Below are 21,417 nucleotides of genomic sequence, written 5' to 3'. Positions count from 1 at the left end.
CATAAACTCTTCTGTATAAGTATATTGAGAAATCCATTCATAATATGTGGTACCGCAGGATCATTCGGTCATCATTGGTGCTTTCTTGGCAGTAGAATTACATTACTTACCCAAAGGAAACACCAACAAAATGTAACGAGTATTCCATCAAGGATAAATTTCTCTTTAACTCGACTGTTTAACTCGGCTTGGCTGGGAAAAACGATACTGGTTCACTGCTAAAGATAATGTTGGCTCATACGATGTAATTAAAAGTTAAAGAATTCTCACAAATGACTATTGAACTTCAGAGCCCAAGGATGAGAACAGCAGATATGGAAGTCGATGAAATGTACGAGTTATTTTGAATGTTTCACGGTATCCTCTTTTGAAAGGTTCAAACTCAACCATCTGATTTTGTTGTAGGCACGGCTGTCGCTTTTTCCAACCCCAAATGTGACTGGTTTTAGCAGTCATCCACTACATTCCTCTGATCCTTTTGTTCTTACATGACACGTCATTTGGCACATCAGATGATGAAGACACGTGCAATTTCGCATAGGCTCACCCTTTTAAGCTCGACAGACACTTGCCGAGTGGTTTACGCGTGCTCCAAGAGATAACATTTATGGTACAAATTTTGTAGCATTCCGCTTTTTTCAATTATTCTGAGATTCTCTGACGCGGATGCCTCCGCGTTTGTATCAATCTCACTAGAACTTGACCAGCCATCCATCATTCCTGCTTATGATTCTCTGGGGAACTATGGCACGAAACGTAGAACTTGGTTAAAATTTCAGCAGTAAATTTGAGTCCGACGGATGGAAAGCAGGTGAAAAGTGGACTGTTTGTACATCGTCGTTGATGGCGCTTTCCTGAATTGCCTGAAGGCCATGAGTTTACTAAGCTTATGAAATAAAACGCTAAAGAAAATGTATATAAAAGAGGACGGAACCGAATAAACAAGTAGGGAAGTATAAAATAAATTTAACAGTATTGTTCACATTTTCAAACGCCAGTGTGGGTATGTTTACAGAAGCGAAATAGTCCGTTTACATTAATAGTAGTTTGGAAAGTCCCCAAAAACGTTAACAACGATCTGGGAGAATGTTGGGGGCACTGAAACAGGTTTTGAATTACCTACGTCTGTCTGAGTATTAGTTTTAGCCAATTTATCAACATAAACTATCCGCGGAAAATTTTGTGGTCCGAAAAGTACACATCAGCAGACCAAAGTCGGTTCATTATTCTGACGAGTTACCAAAGGCCCTGAAGTGACTTTATGCAGGTCTCGCCTATTTACTGTATTGTGATGATTACCCTTCAGTAACAATTTTTGGAAAAAAATTGACAGTGAATGAACAGTTGCGCTTATATTACTACCTCCTTTTCCAAGGAGAAGACTCCTGCGAATGTAAATCTTATAGCTTTACGTTCGTTCACTGTTGTTATTTTGAAGACTTCGGTGAACTGCGTCGCATTTCAATATTCAAGTGTCTAAACTGCAGCGGTGATCTCGAGATATAAGTTTTGATTATGAAAAAAGCACAGCAGATCGATTAACGGCTTTGCAACCAGACCGGCATCTTTGTGTAAAAAAACCCTTCTCCATTGGTGTTCTATTCGGACTAGATGAGAGAAAACAGGAACTGTCTGATATTTTCTGACGATGCATGCAGGAAATGGTGAAAGGTGGGCTTGAGGAAATAGGTGAGCTTTTTGGACACTCGTCTCGCGCCGGACACCCACGCATCCATGTGGTAGGGGGGGCTATTGGTGTACAATTTTCAAACACAGTCACAAAACTCACCCGCCGACGTAGTTACGTTGCACAAAACAATCGTGGACTAGTTGTGCACCAGAAACGTAGGCTGCACAGTTTGTTTCACTCTCTCAGTGCTTTTCGGTACACAGTTCATGTACGTAAGCTGAGTGCTGCGTTATGGAGTCTGCGATTACATCCAGTATGGAAGGTTCCACCGCCAGTCAGTGCAAATCCATGATTATCACTGTGGATTACTATGAAATGTGAGTTAATATTGAAATAACTATTGGCAAAACAGACTGTGTAGATGTTCAGAGACAAATAGAGTTCCTCGAAACTTTGCTGGTGTCTTCACTGAGGCCAGTAGATGCATGAATACGATGGTCCCTGGGTTTTACTTTCAAAGCTTATTGCCGTTTCTCAAAGGCCTTTTCCTTGAAATACTAACAAACTCGGTAATCCAGTTATCTCCCTGCTTTTCGTCCCATATCAACCGAAGGTTTGTAGGGTCAGCGAAAGAAAATTTAATACTTGCCAACTAAAAATCAGTGCGTTCACAAATCCTGTCTTTGAAATCTAGCTTTCGTTGGGTTTTACATGCTCCCTTTCGATCCTTTTCTTCGAAATTCCATGTAATGGAGAACTTACAGGTCGAATTCAGTTTACCCAGAACTTGAAAAACTTTATGTCCTATATCTCTTATAAATTTACACATATTTTAGCGGGCCTGTGGATACAAAACAAGACTGCTTTTACTCGTAAACGGACAACCTGGAAACTTTTAGTTAACTCTGAGAACGCTACTTCTTGTTTACAACACAACCGGCTTCGAATCTATGGTATGGACCTGGTATATTTCTTTTGGTCCTAGTTAGAAACAATAAGGTTGATGGAGAATGTCTTGGAACATCTGAAGGTGATCTCTGTTTAGCAGACCTGATACTAGGTGCAACAATTTCATGACATTTGTTGTCCAAAAAGCTATACTAATGAGTTGTGTATATTACTGTACTGCACGCATGCATCGTGATCACCATCATTTTATGGATTGCTTGTTTTATCTCGGGGAGGAAGCCCGTCGGAAGGTCAGTTGTGTGATTCGACAATATCCTGACTGCTCAGTTGCTACTAATGTCACAAATACGTGTTGATGGCACGTGATTTACCATATCCCAAGTGAATACTGAAGGCCAACTCAGCAGTAATGAAAGATTGAACAGCATTTATCCCGTGATATCCTTTTCACGCGATTCCACGTTTCGACAGAAAGTTATAATCCGGCTTACAATACTACATTCAGACTGATGTTCTAGGCATGTGGTCAGAAGAATTCACAGTAGTCGTTCGTTTTCGTCATCCAGGTATTTTCTGATTACAGTTAGTGAATAAAATTTTCCACTTTAATATTCCAGTTTGGAAACATGTTGATGCCACTCCGTAACAAACAGTATAAGTGGCGGATCAGATTAAACTTGGCAGACTGATGTCTGCACTGACTAAGGTTACAAAGCAAATCTGAAGCATGGGTTTGCTCACGTCAAGTATTTCAAACGGTATCGATTCACTCCCTTGGTGACTGTAGTGCCAAACATAGACATTTTATTGAGTATTTCTGTTATCACTCTTCAGTAGATAAACGTTCTTCGGATTGTGAAGTTTGATAAGCATATGTAGTACATTCATCTCCAGCGTGCTAATCTGCTTCGGTAGGGTTCCTGTCAGTCTTGTGGGTTCATTCTATGCCTCTCATTCAGTGCCGTCCCGCACGAACCGGATTATATATGCCGACAAGCCGCTGGTTCTAACTTTGACGAACGAGCTTGGATACATATTTTAATTCGCGGACAAGTTTGACGGTGTTAGACTCTATCAAAACACCTGAATTTCTAGCGTCAGGGTTCCGGCAGGCCACTTCAGCGGTTCCTCCCGTGATTGAATGGTACTGACCCATATTTATTATCATTACCGATAATACGTGTTAACTTATTGGTTTTGAAGTCTACACATATACTGTGGGTTACGAGAAGCACTGCAGCCACCAACACATCTATTTCAAGCTACATCGTAATATAGCGTGGTGCTCGGCCATTAGTTTGAATGCCGCATAAAGTGGGGCAATACGATTAGTAATAAACTTGTTGCTATTAACAATCTTAAATAAAATCCGCCGCCAGCATCAGCTTTTAGAAGGTCCACCATTCGGTTGGTAGCTTCAAACCTTAAAATACACGTTGTAGTAGAAATTTCCTTGTGATAGCACAGATCTCCATGGCAATTCTCCCGATTCTCATGCTGAGATGGTAGCTCTCAGTATTATCGGAGTGTTTCTTGGAACTCAACCATACAGATAGACATAAGAGATAAGCTTACATATTGACAAACCTACTTGGGTGTGCTCAGTGAAGCTGCACATCCGAACACCACTGTAGAAGAAAAACAATAGTATTTGCTGTAAGAGTGGAGATCGCTAAGCAGTTAAGGCTCAGGGTAACAAGACCAGTCTGCCTCTCTAGGTTGAGTCTAGATTTAAGTTGCGATTTGCCACAAGACAGAAAGTCGGAGAATAGTTGACCGAATTTTGGGAAACAGAGCGTGAAAAGGCTTACCGAAATTCTCAAGTATGGGTTTCATGCTCCTCAAGACCAAGGCAGGATGTTCACTTTAGAACCAGAAAACGTTTAGGTCCCCCAGTCACTATCCTGACATTAACAACTAATATACCTTGTATTCATTGATCTCTGATGTACAGTGTGTCGCCAACTGCTTTTTATTACACCAGTGATTAACTAATGAGATACAGGTAAGAGATTTCGTTTGCAAACAGTTTTGTCTTGGGCAAGTGCCAAAGCCAGTTGAAGAGTACTGGATTTCGAGTTAATCAAATGGTCCAGCAGGCATTGTCCTGAATGGATAGTGTTACAGCTTCTTGGTACAAGAAATCAATTTCTGCTCAACACGTTCCAAACATTTCCACCATGATCTTTAAAAACCTAATTCGGGTAACTGTCAATCTGTCCATTATGGAGGAGCTTATCAAACGGGTTAGTTTTTCTCCTGTGTCCACAATACCCCATATCCAGCACCAACCCTCACTGCTGTATGCCATGTGGTTCCCTGGCAAACAGGTCCTTGTTCTCACAAGGGAAACTAACCACAAGGTAACTAAAAATTATTCGGTTTCGTCCTTCTTGGGTTGAAACCCGTGTTTCCGTCAGTATTATGTTCTACTCGAACCAAAAGTCCTAGTTCTGTTTACTCTGAGTCCAGCTACGAATCCATGCAATCCAGGCTTTATAATACGCTAGATTTTACTGGGTATTTTTCCAATTGCCGAAGGTGTACTTGCCTGCCGGTTTGGATATTTCTCACAAGAAGCCATTCTGGATTCCACGAAAGTGGGCAAGACCTTTGGAAAGACAAAGGGATAAATTGGATAAATTGACTTGCGACTTTTGTAAATACGATTGTTTGAACAAAGGTATGTACTCAAAAGACGGTAATTCAGTCATCAATGCGTTACGAAATTTGTAAATTACTGTTGAAACAAACCCTCATCTCTTGCCAAGGACAGTCACATCAGAGGTGTGATCACTGAGCTCAAGGTTTTGCCTGGTTGAAGCTTGTCAGAGACGCATATCCTTGACTGCGGAATGCTTGAACCTCAGAAATTTGAAACTCTAAAGAGAATTAATCCAGCAGCACAGGCCTGGTGCACTTGAATCACCCCGTCACAGCAAGCAGTGTCATTCACACCTGAAGTGGTTGGCTCAGTAAACCAAACGACGACTCATTAAGTCCATGATCCAAAAAATGGTGATATTGATATCAACTCTGAAATTTACGCAACCGCCGGGGGCTAGGCAACCACATCTGGTTGGTTTCAAGTGTTCACAGTGCTGCCTGACTGAGAAGTTCTCACAGACGGTTCTGTTGGTCGATGCAGTGAAGACAGCCACTAGGTGGTCCATCCAGGCGTCCGCTTATCGCCTGATAATGACTTACTATTTTTGTTGGTCTGCGTCCCTATCTGGGACCGGATTTCAACCAAGCTGCGCACACGAAAAACTACGCGAGATAGAGAGAACACTCAAGTTGGGCCGATATTCAATGCTCCTGTATCACGCACATGTTCGTTTGCTGTGAAGAAGACACGACTACAAAAGGCACACTAGAAAGCTGACAATACCGAACACGAGAGGTCGTTTGACAGGTTCGGAGACCAAGGCAGCAGGCGACGGTCTGATTGGGTGTGGAGTGGAGGATATCAACGTTCAGTTAGAGTATACCGCTGTGGATCTGGGTAGTGGCTGACGCAGATAACGGATAACACAGTGGGAACGTGTCCTCATGGTGCAGATGCAACGAGAATCGTCACCAATTTGTGTGCGGTTTGACCGTACGTCAGGTGGCCAGATTTTATCTCCTGCTAGAATTCACTTCGGTAGGAGTGAAACCGGAGTCTGAAGCTTCCTCTTTTTGGTGTGGGCTAATCGAAATATGTGCACCAGAGTTGAGAAATGTTCAAAGAATGGTTGCGTGACTTCTAGACATCCAATCAGTTGAAAAGAGGAAGGAAGTTGATTCCAAACTTCGTCGCAAATAAACCTCTTTTTCAAATTTAACTAGGAAGCACGAGGTGTGACATAAGTAACTCGAATAGAAATGAGCATAATAGGACAATGTGCCATTTCAAATTAAGGCACCAGCCCATCGATGACGAGAACATGAATGACCAGCGGCATAAGCTGCCGGAAAGCTCGCTCACCATTTTCATGAACGTAACTCTTGTAAATCACAATCATTATTTCACTTCTGATTAGGAGTTATGTATTACAGGTCATGCAGAAATCCATAGTGCATACCATGATGTGATAGTATAAAGTAGAGATGAATTGAATTCAGTTTTCCTTATGCATTTTGTTTACCAGGATGAAATTCACGCACTGGAATCCCAAATTCCATCAGCTTGCCTCGAAACTAGCTGGTTTGTTGTTGAGAAATCAACATTCCCGGACAAATATTCAGAGTGATGCCTGGCCTCTAGCCCAGCTGGTGCACCTACAAAGTGACTTACTGGACCCATTTGATCTTTCTGCGTCAAACTCCGTTGCACATCATCTACTAGCGGCTATTGGTATTGATCCGTCTGTATTCAAAACGGCCAACTCCTCCGGTGGTGTCACACCTTCCCGTAATCAAAAGTCGAATGAAATCATGACAACTATAGTCCAACAGCTTGTTCAGCCAATCAGACGAACGGATCCGATTACTCACACGCCAGACCAAACCGATTTTGTAAATCCCGTCTCAGGACTATCTAAATTACTCATTGAGAGTAATCCACAAGTAACAATATTGCCTTCAGTTTCAATTACCCCCGTGTATCCACCACTATATCCACCCTCACATCAGATGCTCATGCTTGACCCGACTAGGAATATGATGCTGGCTCCTAAGAACTTACGAATGGTGACATTCAGCGAACAATTAAATAACCTAGCCCCTTACGTTCACTCTAATCGGTTCTGCTGTGAGAACGCACTGCAATTCATAGTGTCTTCTTTTCACCACGATCTAATGAGTCCCATCAAAAATACCTTCAGCACAAACCAATTATCTCATGTGGCAGTCCATTCACGTCCCAGTATGGTAAACGAAAAGATGAGGTGCATGCTGTCACCAGACGTGACGGATATACAAGCGTTTCGATCCATTCTTCCAAATGCTCAATCCAGTTCACTTGCGGACCTACGACATACCCTTTTACCCAACCCACTGTTTGGAGCGCTGAATCACCTCCAAGTGGCAAGGAGTCCACCGGCTCTACTAACTGCACCTGTAGCTCCTAGCCTGGTACACCCAGTATTACGGCCGAATACGGATGCAGAAATGCAGTCGTGTTTACTTTTTAGTTCTACTCCGGTGACTACATGGCGATTGCCAGGATCAATGTACATTCCCGTTTCGAACCAATTGGGACCATGGATCTCAACATGTCGTCTTGAAGTACTGCTGACTAGAGATGAAGCTAAAACTCGCTTTATGTGCTCAGTAAGTGATTTCTACTTGGTCACCTTTTCAGTTCCTCATTCAGCATCACCGAATGGACGATCCTTCGTAATTTCCTTAAGGTGTGAATATTTGCGCATTTTGTGGGGTAACAAACCATTGGTTTAGGGAGAATAGCCTTCTAAGATGGCAGCATCTGAACTAAAATAAAATTGCATAAGTGTTTCGTGCAGAAAGAAAACGTATACATATATCAACTTACGGCTGACGTATATTTACATCCGGCGTGCGAACGAATAGGCTCAAGGACACAATGAAAATATGTATTGGTAACGTGTTGGACTGTTGGCTGCTCGGGTGCATTAGCTGGTAATTGATCAGGTGACTGTTGATCTTGGCAAACGTTTCGTCACCATTCGGGGAGACATCTTTTATGCGCTGAAGACGTTTAAAAATCAATTGCCAAGCCCCACGAACAGATCAACAGCCACCTGGATATATATATATATATATATATTATATATATATATTGCCTTCGGACGGTTTTCAAGAATAGGTAGAACAATGAGCTGCTACCAAAGCTAGCAGCTCCACCTTGCACGAAAAATTCACGTCGCCGAGTGGATTGACCGTGCGTCAGCTGTGACTCAAAATTTTCACTATATTTTCTGGGTTCGTGTTCACAGCAGAACCCTCTCACAGATGTGTTAGCCTGCCCAGAAAGTGTTCCTTATTTTTCCCGCTTCACTATGTAGTTACCCTTTTTCCTCTGAAAAATACGCTTTCGAAAACTAATCAACTTTATCAATATCCCAGGCTTTATTTGACCCTCATGACTGATTATTTGCACAACTGATTTCTGCAATAATCTATTCCCTTGACTTCAGACTTGTGGAAGACAGTGGACATCAATGAAGGGATCCATCACGTTTGTTGTCATTCTTTCACATTCCACAACTGGTGCGATGCAGAGCCTTCAATGGACCATTCAGCCCGGTGCAAACGTCTTCTTCGAATTATTTCCCCAATCTTGCAGCGCATGCGATGTGTTGTGTCAACCAAAATGGTATCCAGAAGAAATAGATAAAGTGAGTAGGAACGTAAGTTATTCCGAAGCATTTCTGTCGTGTTTTCAGTTGGTTGAAAATTTCCCTCTTCTCTCAAACCGACAAGTTTCAAAATGTGCTTTTTCGTTTATCCGGTCTAACATACGGGGGCACATTCAACCATTGCTGGAATCGCTCAGCTAAAGTTAATAGTACTGTTGGTGTACACATTTTCTAATGTATTGTTAGTAAAAACCAACAGCTTCAGTATTATTCTCATGTGTCAAAGGCCAGTAGCACCAGATGGACAATCGGTATTGGATGGTGACCGGTTGGATGGCACAAATTTATTGAAAAACAAACCGTGTTCGGACGGAACGCTGTTACTTGCCAAATTAATTTTTGGAAGAGGGATATATTAAAGTGCTAAACACCTTAGTACCAAGGTGTGAAATGGTAGTGTCACCATCCTGTACAGTTTTCCCCCCGAAAACCAACAAGCACTCTCCTACAGGTTATGTCTTTCTTTGAATATATCGGTTATACGTTCAACCCGTGTGCACCAGATAGAAAGTGGCACAAAAGAAGTGACACTGAATTAACTGATAAAAGTTCGGAACTGATTAAAAGGGTTTGGCAAACATTCGGTGGTTTTACACTTTGGCAGTTGATCGATCGTTATGAATGTCATTCGAAAGCTATTGTCTTTTGGTGTGGGTGCCCAAATAATACAGCGCCATTTCGGTGACCCACTCATCTGGCCTGACAAAGTTCTTGTTCCGAAGGCGAAAATTTGCCCGGCTATAAACCTACCGACTGTCTACAAAATCAATTTGAATTATCTACATGCTATGAAAAAAACGAAAAAGAACGTTATCCTGTCACCGTGGTGGCTAGTTAACAGGGGAGTAGCCTGGTATTCACTGCATATAGTTTAGAAAGACGTGCGTCTAATTTTCGGTGTTTATTAGTACTGTAAATTAAAGAAAAAAGTTTGGGCTTCTGGTTTGCACCAGTGATTGGTGACGCAATGCTCTCTGTTTCACCAGTCCATATAGTGATCCGTGGAATTTTCCCCTATGTACTGCAAGCAACACACCCTCTTGAATCACTTCATTTCATAAAAGCTCATATGCACATGGAAACATGAAACTGGCATAAAAGTTTGTATCTGGATGACGCTATGTCTGTTTGTGATCTGCCACCCTAAGTCGGCCAGTACCGTCAAAGAATCGTGTGCAGCTTTAGGCCTGTCAATGTCTGCTCCGAGCCCCACAATGCTAACGAAAACCACAAAAACCACATGGTGGTTTAATTTCATCTGACAATTTTCACTGGATGAATGGGAATTTTCTTGTACTTGACCGCAGCATTCCAAAATAAAGGCCTGTACTAGTTATGCATTCCATTCATCTAAACATCTCCATGTTTCACTACGGTTGGAAGCGTTTGCAAAAATGCTTTCGAAACAGAAAGATAGGATTGTTCTCTGCCTAAAAGCGGTTTGTATTCATGTTTGCTTTCCTTGTGTGGGAACAGCACTGCGTCGGCGTATCGCTGAACCAAAATTTGAGCATTTCACTAGCCTAACGATACATTTTGGAGTAAATATTTGTACACATGACGAGGATTTTGACGGTTTGTTTAACAGTGAGCAGCAGAGTGCAGAGTAGTCCCTTAAAAGGCGACTAATTGTCTCCGGATTGACCTTAATTGATTCCTTTTGCAACTCCTGCGGGAAAAGTCGTGTAAAAGTATGGTAAAAATTGACATCTATCACGTACAGTGTTTGGTTTCAAATTTTTGCACAGAATATCCATATTATTAGAGTCTTTTCTATAGAGGAGACAGCTGTCTAGTTTGACTAGATTTAGCCCATTTTGTTACTGCCTCCGACATGACTTGTTTCCAAAGTATAATCTTCTGTGGGACTTGGAAGGCCTCCTAGTCGAAAGTGGGTTAAAGACATCTGAGACAAATGACATGCTTTATTACGGCATTTGCGGAATCCGTAAGAACCTATCACTCGAAGTAATATCCAGCGTGGATCTCTCCGAAGAAGCCATCTCACCGTAGGCTCCTCATGGATGCCGGTTGGTCTATGTCGCTCGGCCTATGTACTTCTGGGGATACCCGAAATAGGACACCAAGACGTTAGAATTCTGCCTAGAGTACGCTACCAAAAATTCACTAAAAACGCGTCAAGTGTCGTCAAACCGGCGAACACTCTTGTGTGAGACATTGTCTGCATTACTTGGAAATACATAAAACCTTCCCGTCAAAAAACGATTTTTTTCAGACGTAATAATATCTCATAGTTTTTCACCTTATAGTATCCCGCTGTACACGCACCCGGTAAGTTTCTTTTGTCCTTCTTGTATTCCTCGGCTTTCGGAATTTCGGAATTATTGCCGTTTGCTTGTGCTTTACAAGAACTCGCACCTCCTTGTTACAGCTAATTGGAAGGAAACGTACACTATATTGTGTTTCTGTCGTTGAATCTAAAAAAACATCCACTTATCACAAACAAACGTGTCCGTTAGTCGGGGACCGAAACTTTTTCCTTGAATAACGGAGTTGCCAGTTGTATATCTTTTGAACACCGATTCACTATCGAACACCTTAGTGAAACAAAGATGAGCTTGGTCGCTACACCATTAGCAACCAATTTCGAAGTTTATTTCCTGATGATTCAGGAGCATATTGCGAAAGTGGGGGTTTTCTGGTAATGTATAAAACGAAAGTGAGAACTGCCCGAAAATTTACTTGGCTAATACTGTTTTCACCCGCCCCTAGCTTTCTGCTGCACGTTTAATTATGAAGCTTTACAACAGAATCCACGAAACATCCGACCAATATTTTGTTTTTCACAAAGACTGAAATGAAAAGGTGTGCTAAATGTGGGGAAAATATGAAACATTAGCTGGCGTTTGCCACTACACCTGGATAAATTTGAAATTGGATAGGATTTTTGTTCCTTATAACTCATTTTGTCATAGAAGAGATCTGAAGAGGCAGGCGAAACTCTCCAGTCAATGCAGTTGCCAGCAGTATTAGATTGCCCTTTCGGAAGAAGCTATTATGGTGGTAGACAAGCTAATCCTTCACCAGCTCTTTGAATCTTGGTCAGAAGTCTCATTCTTCAGAGGAGGAGCTCACCCTCCACCGTTTCATTCAGATGGTGTCCATAGGGAGTGTTTTCAATGCTTATCAAAACGGTGCATGTTGAAATTGTCGTCCCCAGCAGCTTTCTTCATGCGTCTGCAAGAGGAATGTAAAGCAATGCAACAAGATGAGAGTAGTATGGGACATCCAGGATAAACCGTAATTCAGGCCAGAAGGTTAGTTGGTTAGTTACTTTTACACTGGAGCAAGCCAACTTTCACTTTGCAACAGTACGTATGCTTTAAAAAATATCTTGTAACACCACAAGCCTAAATTGTGAGTTGCAAATAAGTTACCAATTTCTTCTTCCATTTGACACTTTTCAGCCTTGTTTAAAGTGGACAAACACACAGATACTTATGGATCTTCAGTAGATGAACCGCTAGTAAAACAAGACTTCGGAAGGGAATGTTTTTCTTCCGTCTATTTTCCCAAGAAGAAATTTTACCAGGAACTGTATGTCCTAACGGGCGGAGTTTGCATGGCGGTTTCGAAAAAAACCGCCTCCAAACCAGCTATTCGAAACTTTGAGTTGCTGCATAAAAAAAGCATTCTAATACGTGTTGGTTTTGCAATTTTTGCTACAGCTAGTCGGTTTGTCCTTGAACAACTCACAGCTCCGTTCTAGGGCGCACTATCCGCTTCAACTTGCCAAATCGATTAGCTGAAATGATACATGTCCTAAAATTACGCAGTTGCCAGTTGCAAATTGATTTGGCCTTTAAGTAGGTGGTTGCGTGCGCGTCTGAGCGCTGATACTGGTTCTGTGGGTTCATATTTCACTGATTGTGCGAAAATGGAGTTTCAGAATATGCTTGTGTGCGCGCATGTGTTTGCGTGTGTGCGTGTGTGTGCAAAGCGAACGTCTAAAAGGCGTGAGAAGCGATCATTCGAATGGATTACTCTGGAATAGCTCGTGTGATTTCAAAAACGATGCGTTGAAGCCTTCCTTAATTAATGCAATGGTAACCCGTACACAGTTTGCCTATATATTACGGAAAACAGCGCTTTCGAATAACAGGACTGTCTGGAAAAATCTCCCTTGTTACGTGTGTTTCCCTAAAAACGTTGGGCCGTCCAAGCTACGTATATTTTTCGGTGTGGAACACCCACTATTCCGGACAACAGTTTTCTATCAAGTCAACACAAGAAGATGCAGCTCTAGACAGGATATACATCTCAACATTCACTTATAAGCAAACTTCTTAGTCACATCAAACAGAGGTTTAGTAATCAACAAAAGTGATAACCAGTCAGTCATTAAGATGTGCATCATTACCGAAAATCTGGTCCGCCAAACCTATGAATTAAGGACAGGAGAATTTAGGAAGTTTGTGGAATGAGCCAAGTATGCTAGACGTTAAGAAAGGTTTGAATGGTTGATAAAAGAACCACCAAGCTGCATACTGTAAATAGTTCTATCGATGGGAGTAGCGAGGATCTCCTGGGCCGCATCTACTGGACTTGACTGACAAGCGCCTGGCCGGGCTTAAGTAGTCTGGTGCTGTGTGAGGCAGTTCTGTGAAATGATGTACGTGACAGTCTAATTCCTAGAGACACTTTTTTGCGCTCCATTCATTAGGAGTTCTTCAGATGTCGCTTTTTTCGAAGTATTCATGCTTGTTAGTTTACAGCGAGTTCTTCCACGTAAGTACTGCTGCACCTGAGGAAATTTGCCATATTTCAAAAACGTGGATGTATGTCACCCTCAATCAAGTTTCATGTCAAATGGTTCGATGTATCGTAACACACTACCAAAGTTTCTTAGTGTGGTGATTCATCTAAATGGCATGAGAATGGCTTATAGAAACGAAGAAAACTTAGCAGATCATTGGCCCTTAGGTGAGTATTTTCGAGGTTAGACTGATTTATCTGCAACTTGAAGAAACGGGTTTCACATCCTGTATCCCTTAAACAAAGAAACACTTGAGCATCTCCGTACATCCAATGCATCCAATGACGCGACAGTTATTAATATCCCCATCTAAGCGTTTGCTACCGATCAGACTTCGAAAAACCGAAATTGCTATTTATTTTCTTGGAATTTTCAATATGCTCACCAAATTCCTTAACAATATTCCTTTCTTTGAAGTTTTCGGCTGCAATGCATCTGTACGGGCCATTCTCAGAAACCAATAAGGGTTGAGTGTTGATTATTGAGTATCTATTTCTACTAACCTGTGGACTATCCTGACTTTCTGGAAAGAGGCATTTTCCTCTCAGCAAATTTGCTACGTTTGCCATAAGTTATCGATAAGCCGGGTACACTGTTTCCGCAGCCGATCCTCGCTATTGCCTCGGAAGGTGCAGTTTGAATGGAGTGATCAACAAACCCCAGTGCTGCTTACTAAAATCGAGCGTTTTGAGTGACGCAATACGGTTTTGTATCCCAAATAAACCACAGTAGATTTGCATATATTGACAACGGACTTTGCTTGGTTCTTCCAATAGTAAATAAAACCTTGTTCAGTGAACTGGTCCATCTGAGATTCATTGTGAAAATTAAACTCAGTAGATCATTCAAGTTGTTCACTCACCTTACACCCCGTGCATATTGAAATTTTGAAAAACTCTTATTCACAATAGATTTGTCAGATTCTAGAGTGTACACCTGAAGAAGCCAAAATTCATTCGTTTGTTCACAAAAATGGAAGGAGAACTGCACAAATTCACCGGTGAAATTTGAGCTGCTTCTCCCTTATTTGATGCACGAATCTTAGTGCTTATATCCCGAAGTTCCTGAACTTCCAAACTGCACCGTTGTAGATCTCTTGGAACACACGGATAAATGAACCGGAATAACCAAAGGAGACAGTGTTTTGGTTGCACTACTAAAAACATTCTGTCGCATCGCGATAAAAAGTGGTCCACTCAAGATTTCTGAAGTTCAGAAGTGATAAACTAGATTTCGTATCTTTTGAAGGGTGTTTCCTGCACGGATAATCTCCTCCGGGAGAAAATGGATCTAGCTATGCCATTGATGGATGAATTCGTTTTTCCTTGGTTAGTTTCCAAAAAGTCTGGAAACAAGTGGTTTTTGTTTCATTTCGGAGATCATTTGCCCGGAAAAACGTACTCGAATGCGTTTCGATCTACGATGCATTTCACTTTGATTTATTATATTTATTCTCATCTTTTCATTTTTTTCTCCGGTATGTGTTTTCATAGTTAGCTATCCTCTATTCACAGTCGTAGCATCAAGTAATCACCTTACTTTTGCGCCCAGTGTTATTGTGTTTGTCTTAAGCAGGATTAGCGTCTGACTACTTATTTCTTTTAAAGTAAGCAATTTATCAGATGAGATTTGTTCAGGTGCAACGGGTGGTCGTGTACGGGTGGACATGGAATCGTTGCTTTCTCATGCTCAATTGAATGTGAGTGGTACCTTTTCGTGGTACCGTGGCCTATTTCCTTTCCTTTAACCACACATGCGATTACCCAATTTATTTCCTTAGACAGTGTGCATCCATCAACTGCTCGAGGTTGGCTGTAGTTCCAAACTACATTTTTGACTCCAGTGCTTACTAGTATCTGGTACTGTACATGCGAACTGACATTCCCCTGCGAATAAATCTGACAGCCATACTTGTGTACCTGTAAATTGGGAATTCTTTTATGAAGGCTATGGTATATTGAGTGCAGGGTAGCCGACCACGCTTGGTGAACTTGCTCGGTTAGAGTGAAAAAGCTGTGCGACTACGCACTGTACGGCAGTGTAATGCGTAATCACCGAGTCTGTATTGCTGCTACGGAAGAGCACACACGCTAATTTTCATATCATGGTCTTGGGCATGTCGATCCCTATCATACGTGTGTGTGTTCCATAATTTTCCTTCTTTTCGAAGAAAATAACATTACTGGGCTTATCTAGAGGAGCAAATGATGGGTTTTCTATAGTTAACCATTAGCCACTGAAAACGGCTCATCGTTATTGTGAGGCTCAGTAGTATTCCACGTTTTTCAACTGAGTGAACGCTTCGTTTGGATCTTGCGTCACCATATTTTAGTCCACAAGTTGCTGTTCAAATAATGTCTGGTTCTCAATCAATTGGGAAATTCATCACTTGGTAGAAAAACTACCGATCGTTTACGAAGCCCTCCTGAAACTCCGGTCCATTTGTTGGTTAGACATGGAACTGAGTTAAAAGAAGTTGAGAACTGCGAATGGACCACAACCAGGACAAATCCATTAGTGCACTATGTGCGAATATGTGAATGTCTGTGGATATTCCCGCTTTCGAAAGCCTGATAACGATAGACCTCTTCAAACTGGGTTGCGATCCCAAAAGGGACATTTTTAGCAATAGTCTCTGCTGCTCCAACCGGACGATTCGGCCGTGATTTAGTTAACGTGTGATATGTCTCATTTGAGAAACCAACAGCCTAGTTCTAGAGAAACATTCAATGGAGCTAATGAAAAATAAACGGTATTTCAAACGTGCAAGATGAATACACTTTCCCTGCAAAATCGCATGAGTTCGTGTAACTTCATGATATGTCATCCACATGGAAAGGGTAAGCTTGGGGTCGGGTATCTCACGAGAGATTTGAAGTACTTGCTTGCCTAGGTTATTCGTATAGATACAAAAAGCTACAATGCATTTATTAGTTGAACAGATTCCGTGTGCTGGTGTTTTTTAGCATCACCTTGCTTTTAGATATGATGGTCTATTGATTGTCGGTTGAATCGATAATGAGGAAGGTTCACTCCATTTGTTGTTAGACATGGAACTGAGTTAAAAGAAGTTGAGAACTGCGAATGGACCACAACCAGGACAAATCCATTAGTGCACTATGTGCGAATATGTGAATGTCTGTGGATATTCCCGCTTTCGAAAGCCTGATAACGATAGACCTCTTCAAACTGGGTTGCGATCCCAAAAGGGACATTTTTAGCAATAGTCTCTGCTGCTCCAACCGGACGATTCGGCCGTGATTTAGTTAACGTGTGATATGTCTCATTTGAGAAACCAACAGCCTAGTTCTAGAGAAACATTCAATGGAGCTAATGAAAAATATACGGTATTTCAAACGTGCAAGATGAATACACTTTCCCTGCAAAATCGCATGAGTTCGTGTAACTTCATGATATGTCATCCACATGGAAAGGGTAAGCTTGGGGTCGGGTATCTCACTAGAGATTTGAAGTACTTGCTTGCCTAGGTTATTCGTATAGATACAAAAAGCTACAATGCATTTATTCATGGAAAGGGCTTGGGGTCGGGTATCTCACTAGAGATTTGAAGTACTTGCTTGCCTAGGTTATTCGTATAGATACAAAAAGCTACAATGCATTTATTAGTTGAACAGATTCCGTGTGCTGGTGTTTTTTAGCATCACCTTGCTTTTAGATATGATGGTCTATTGATTGTCGGTTGAATCGATAATGAGGAAGGTTCACCATAAAACGTCGCCCTTTTCGAATGCCTTGTGTCGATTAGATAGCAGACTATTTTCCCCACCTTACTCAACCAGTTCCACCGGCATGACTTCTTTCGAAAGTTTGTGCTTACTTGAATTTCTTGAGGTGAGCAGGTGCCCCAAAACTTTCTGTCCGGTTCCAAAAAAGTTATCACTTCTGCACCAACTAAGAAACTGACATTCAGCTGTCATTCACAGGCCATCATGACAAAAACAAAATGTCTTTGTTTCCGAGCTGTGGTATAGCTTATTTTTCTCGCAGCCAACCAAGTGTACACAAAAACACTACTAAAACTTCTGCCTGTCTACGGTAGCACTCCAGATTTGTCCTATCACGCTGTGTTCGCAGACAAGTGTGAGTAAAACAGAGTGTCAGTGGTCCGGCGAGCAGCATAGCATAGCCCACAATGACTGTTTAAGTCAGTTGATAAAACGGCCCATTACGGTGCACACAGTGGACACACTGTGCAGACAAACCAGGCTATTTCCCGGTAAGCAATCGTCGGAACATGAACCGACCAGAAGCTGTCCAGAAGCTTTAGCATATGTAGAAAGGATTCGTGTTGACACCGGTTGCACCCTGGTATGAACAAACGGTAAAACCACCGACAAATACTCACCGGTTATCCTCGATTTCACCCCTATCCCACCCATGACCCGACCCCTTGTGACCTAAAACAACCTTTGTTAGTCACTTCGCACCAATCGTTAAGTCTATCGCGCATTGATTTCTTCTTCACACCTCCCATCCGGTTCCGCGCTTACTAAACGGAGGGTTTCCTATCCTAGCGACAGCACCCATCAAAATGTTTCGTGACATTCTGCAAGTTCATGTAATCCTGCCGAATGTTTTGCTTTTCATGCGTTTCAAATTAAAGGGTAGTACCGTTTGTCTTCTCTATTTAAAACCATGGTCCTCCATTTTCCAAAATAGCGACAGGATCCGCAAATTGTGTACGTTTAGGTGCTCAACAAGAAGGTTGCTTAACCACGATAGTTTTACTCTAATTGGTGATGCATACGTATCGCTAGGACTGGAAACTAACCAGAAACCATCTACTTCGAATCCGGACCTGGTGGAAATTCTCGACGCGGTGTATTGAGCTGCATCTAAACATAAGTTACCCCCCGAATGACGGACACTCAAACTACTACAGGATAAACATAACTGAATGTGGTCTTTTTGTCTTCGATAACAGGTTATTCGTAACCTTTTCGTCAGGATCCATGATCAGTTCTACCAGGGTGTAATACCTTGGGACGACCAATGGAACTGGCATAGGCGGGACGGACAGCCTTCAGGTCCACACAATAGCACCAAATGTGTGGCTTGTCACAATGGACTTTGTCGTGGGGGGTTGAAAAACCATGTGAACCAAGATAATTCGAGTGGACACGAAACCATGGATCGAACAAAGAAAACCACGCCAGAAGTCGGAATACTGAACAACACAGCTGTAAGCAAAGATTCCACCGATTGTGTTAGTGGTGCCAGCAGTCCAAACGGCCCGCCTTCCTCCAAAAGAAGATCTACCATTATAGAAAGACAGTGATCTGTATCACCCAGTTTTAGTAGACTTGAAGAAATTTCGCAACAAACCCATTGTGATGTATTCCCTTGTTTCGAGACCAACTTTCGTGTTTGTGACCAGTGACCGATTGATTAAGCTAATGCATATTTATGAGCCTAAGAGTTTGATTTCTCTCGATTTGGTCTCCGTATTTAAAACAGTATTAACGAATGTGAATGGGTGTTGCCACATTATCATGACGGAATTCTAGATGAGCCATAACTTGTATTCGTCTCTCAACTGCAATGACTTGTGAATAAAAGTCTGTTAACAGTCCCATGTCACCAGTTTTTGAGGATGATCAGATGGGATTCAACTGAACGCCAGCTGATAAAGAGACATTTTCAGCTGATCAGGCTTGATCGACGAGCACATGAACGTGCCACTGACTAAAGGGATCATGGAAACAAAGCATGCGGTCCATTCTGTCACACACATTCGATGTGTGTGACAGGAAACTACCCAAACCGACATGTATAGGGAAAGCTTGATTCCTAAACGGGATGTTCGCTTGACTGCATTTATCTGCATTCTTAGCAGTGAATTATCTCCTAGTTTGGACATCAGTGATTGAAATACTACACCCCCTGCGAGGAAAGCATCCGGCTACAAGGGACACATTGAATAAGTTATCAGTTAATAATGCAGAGCTGACCACTTCACTTTCAGTTTTCTTTTAGGTAACCTCGGCGTTCTTATCTGCATTATACAACCCGATTTGGGCTCATTTCATTTTAAAGCACCGCTGTCTTGGAAAACAGCCGGATTTGAGTCAGACATTAGGCCTGATGTTCTTTATCGACTGTTTCGGTAGCACGGTATTTGAAGGAACAAAGGTTATCCATAGGAACGTGGAATGCCAAGGAGTCAAAATTTGAGTTATCGAATACCTCTAGGCGATCAAGAGCACAGTAAAACAGAAGGGGAGAGAAGCAGTCGGAAGAAGAAACTGAGAAGAAACCCATGCAGTTATCCTTCTGAGAATACAAATGAAAACTTGAAACTGTCCACATTGTTCCCCCGATAACTCCCTCTTGGTTTCTCTCGGTTTAACCAACACCATTGAATCTGATAACGCTTTTTTTGTGCTGCACAGATCAACTTCCGGGCGTATGCAGTTCCTTTTCAGTATTCTAGCTTTGTACACTATTAGGCGGCAGAAATCGATACGTTTGTTCATCGACGTGTGTGGTGTGGTAAGTATTAGGTGAAAAGCCACTCGCGATGAAATGGAGCTGTTCTCGACCTTTTTGGTGAGTTTTCGTGATGCTAACATGACTCCCTGCGTGGGGGGTCGCGCGCATGGCGAACAAGGTCCTCTAGAAGCTAGAAAGATAACAACAGCAATGTATTGAAGTGCTAAGGTCGCGTGGGCGAAACGTTTCTTCGTTTCTTCTTACACAATAGGGAATTTTCGGGACATATGTGTACAATAAACGCTAGTTCAGGTGATTAGTTTGGCCTCAAGAGTCAGTGAATTCCATTTTATAAGACAGTGTCAAAATAGTTGACCTATAGACTGAAATATACTGATGAACACAAACAAGCCATCACCAGACTAAACACTGATCACATGTCTGACATACAGACTAGACAAGACGTGTAATGATCCTGTCATACAAAGAAAAGTATATGCGTGATTCATGACTGCAACGAAATGACTGCTGTGCGGAATTTCCCGCAGCAGTCAATGACTAGTCTGAATCAATAGTAAATGAAAAAGCAACCCGAGAACATGAACTTTTCACCAGCCCCAGTGAGGACGAATCTACTGTCCACTTCTTTGATGATTATTGCTGGGAAAAACATCATGAGAGTAGACAAGTTCTGCGCTTGTATGCACTTCGTCCGCAGCACTCACACGGGGAGTTATCTCGAGGGCAATAAGTAACATCATCCCATCTACCTGCAGAACACTAGGAGAAACAGGAAGTAGCTCAGAGAAAGGATAATCTCACTGGGCGTATGAAACTCTGCCATGAGAAGTGGTCACTTGAAGAGCCAGTTAATACGTGACTAGACGTTGTGGTTACCGTTATTTAAGGATGAGTGAAGCCATGTCGTATTCAGATGAGAATCAACCATAGTGTTGATCAGCCACTCATGTCCAGACGATAAATTGTTCAACCACTGCTGGGAGGTTGCGAAATCAAGACTCTCTGGGTTTTATCAGACGCACACAAGAATCAAGAAATTGTACAATGCTTCTAGGTTTATTGGCATAGATTGACTTCACTGCCGNAACTGTCCACATTGTTCCCCCGATAACTCCCTCTTGGTTTCTCTCGGTTTAACCAACACCATTGAATCTGATAACGCTTTTTTTGTGCTGCACAGATCAACTTCCGGGCGTATGCAGTTCCTTTTCAGCATTCTAGCTTTGTACACTATTAGGCGGCAGAAATCGATACGTTTGTTCATCGACGTGTGTGGTGTGGTAAGTATTAGGTGAAAAGCCACT

General features: G+C 42.0%; 1 protein-coding gene across 1 annotated transcript; it reads left to right on the top strand.

The window, feature by feature from the left end:
- Positions 1 to 1,921: 1,921 nt before the first annotated feature.
- T265_08094 (hypothetical protein) lies at positions 1,922 to 19,190 on the top strand (the record flags this gene model as incomplete). Its single annotated transcript, XM_009173793.1, has 4 exons — positions 1,922 to 2,007; positions 6,673 to 7,795; positions 8,641 to 8,853; positions 18,585 to 19,190. 4 exons carry the CDS (start codon positions 1,922 to 1,924, stop codon positions 18,936 to 18,938), a joined length of 1,776 nt encoding a protein of 591 aa, XP_009172057.1.
- Between the last annotated feature and the right edge of the window lie 2,227 nt (positions 19,191 to 21,417).

Source organism: Opisthorchis viverrini (assembly GCF_000715545.1).
Source record: "Opisthorchis viverrini unplaced genomic scaffold opera_v5_199, whole genome shotgun sequence".
NCBI classification, from domain to species: Eukaryota; Metazoa; Platyhelminthes; class Trematoda; order Opisthorchiida; family Opisthorchiidae; genus Opisthorchis; species Opisthorchis viverrini.
Note: the sequence above shows the minus strand (reverse complement) of the source record. Positions and strands in the feature narration are given on the sequence as shown.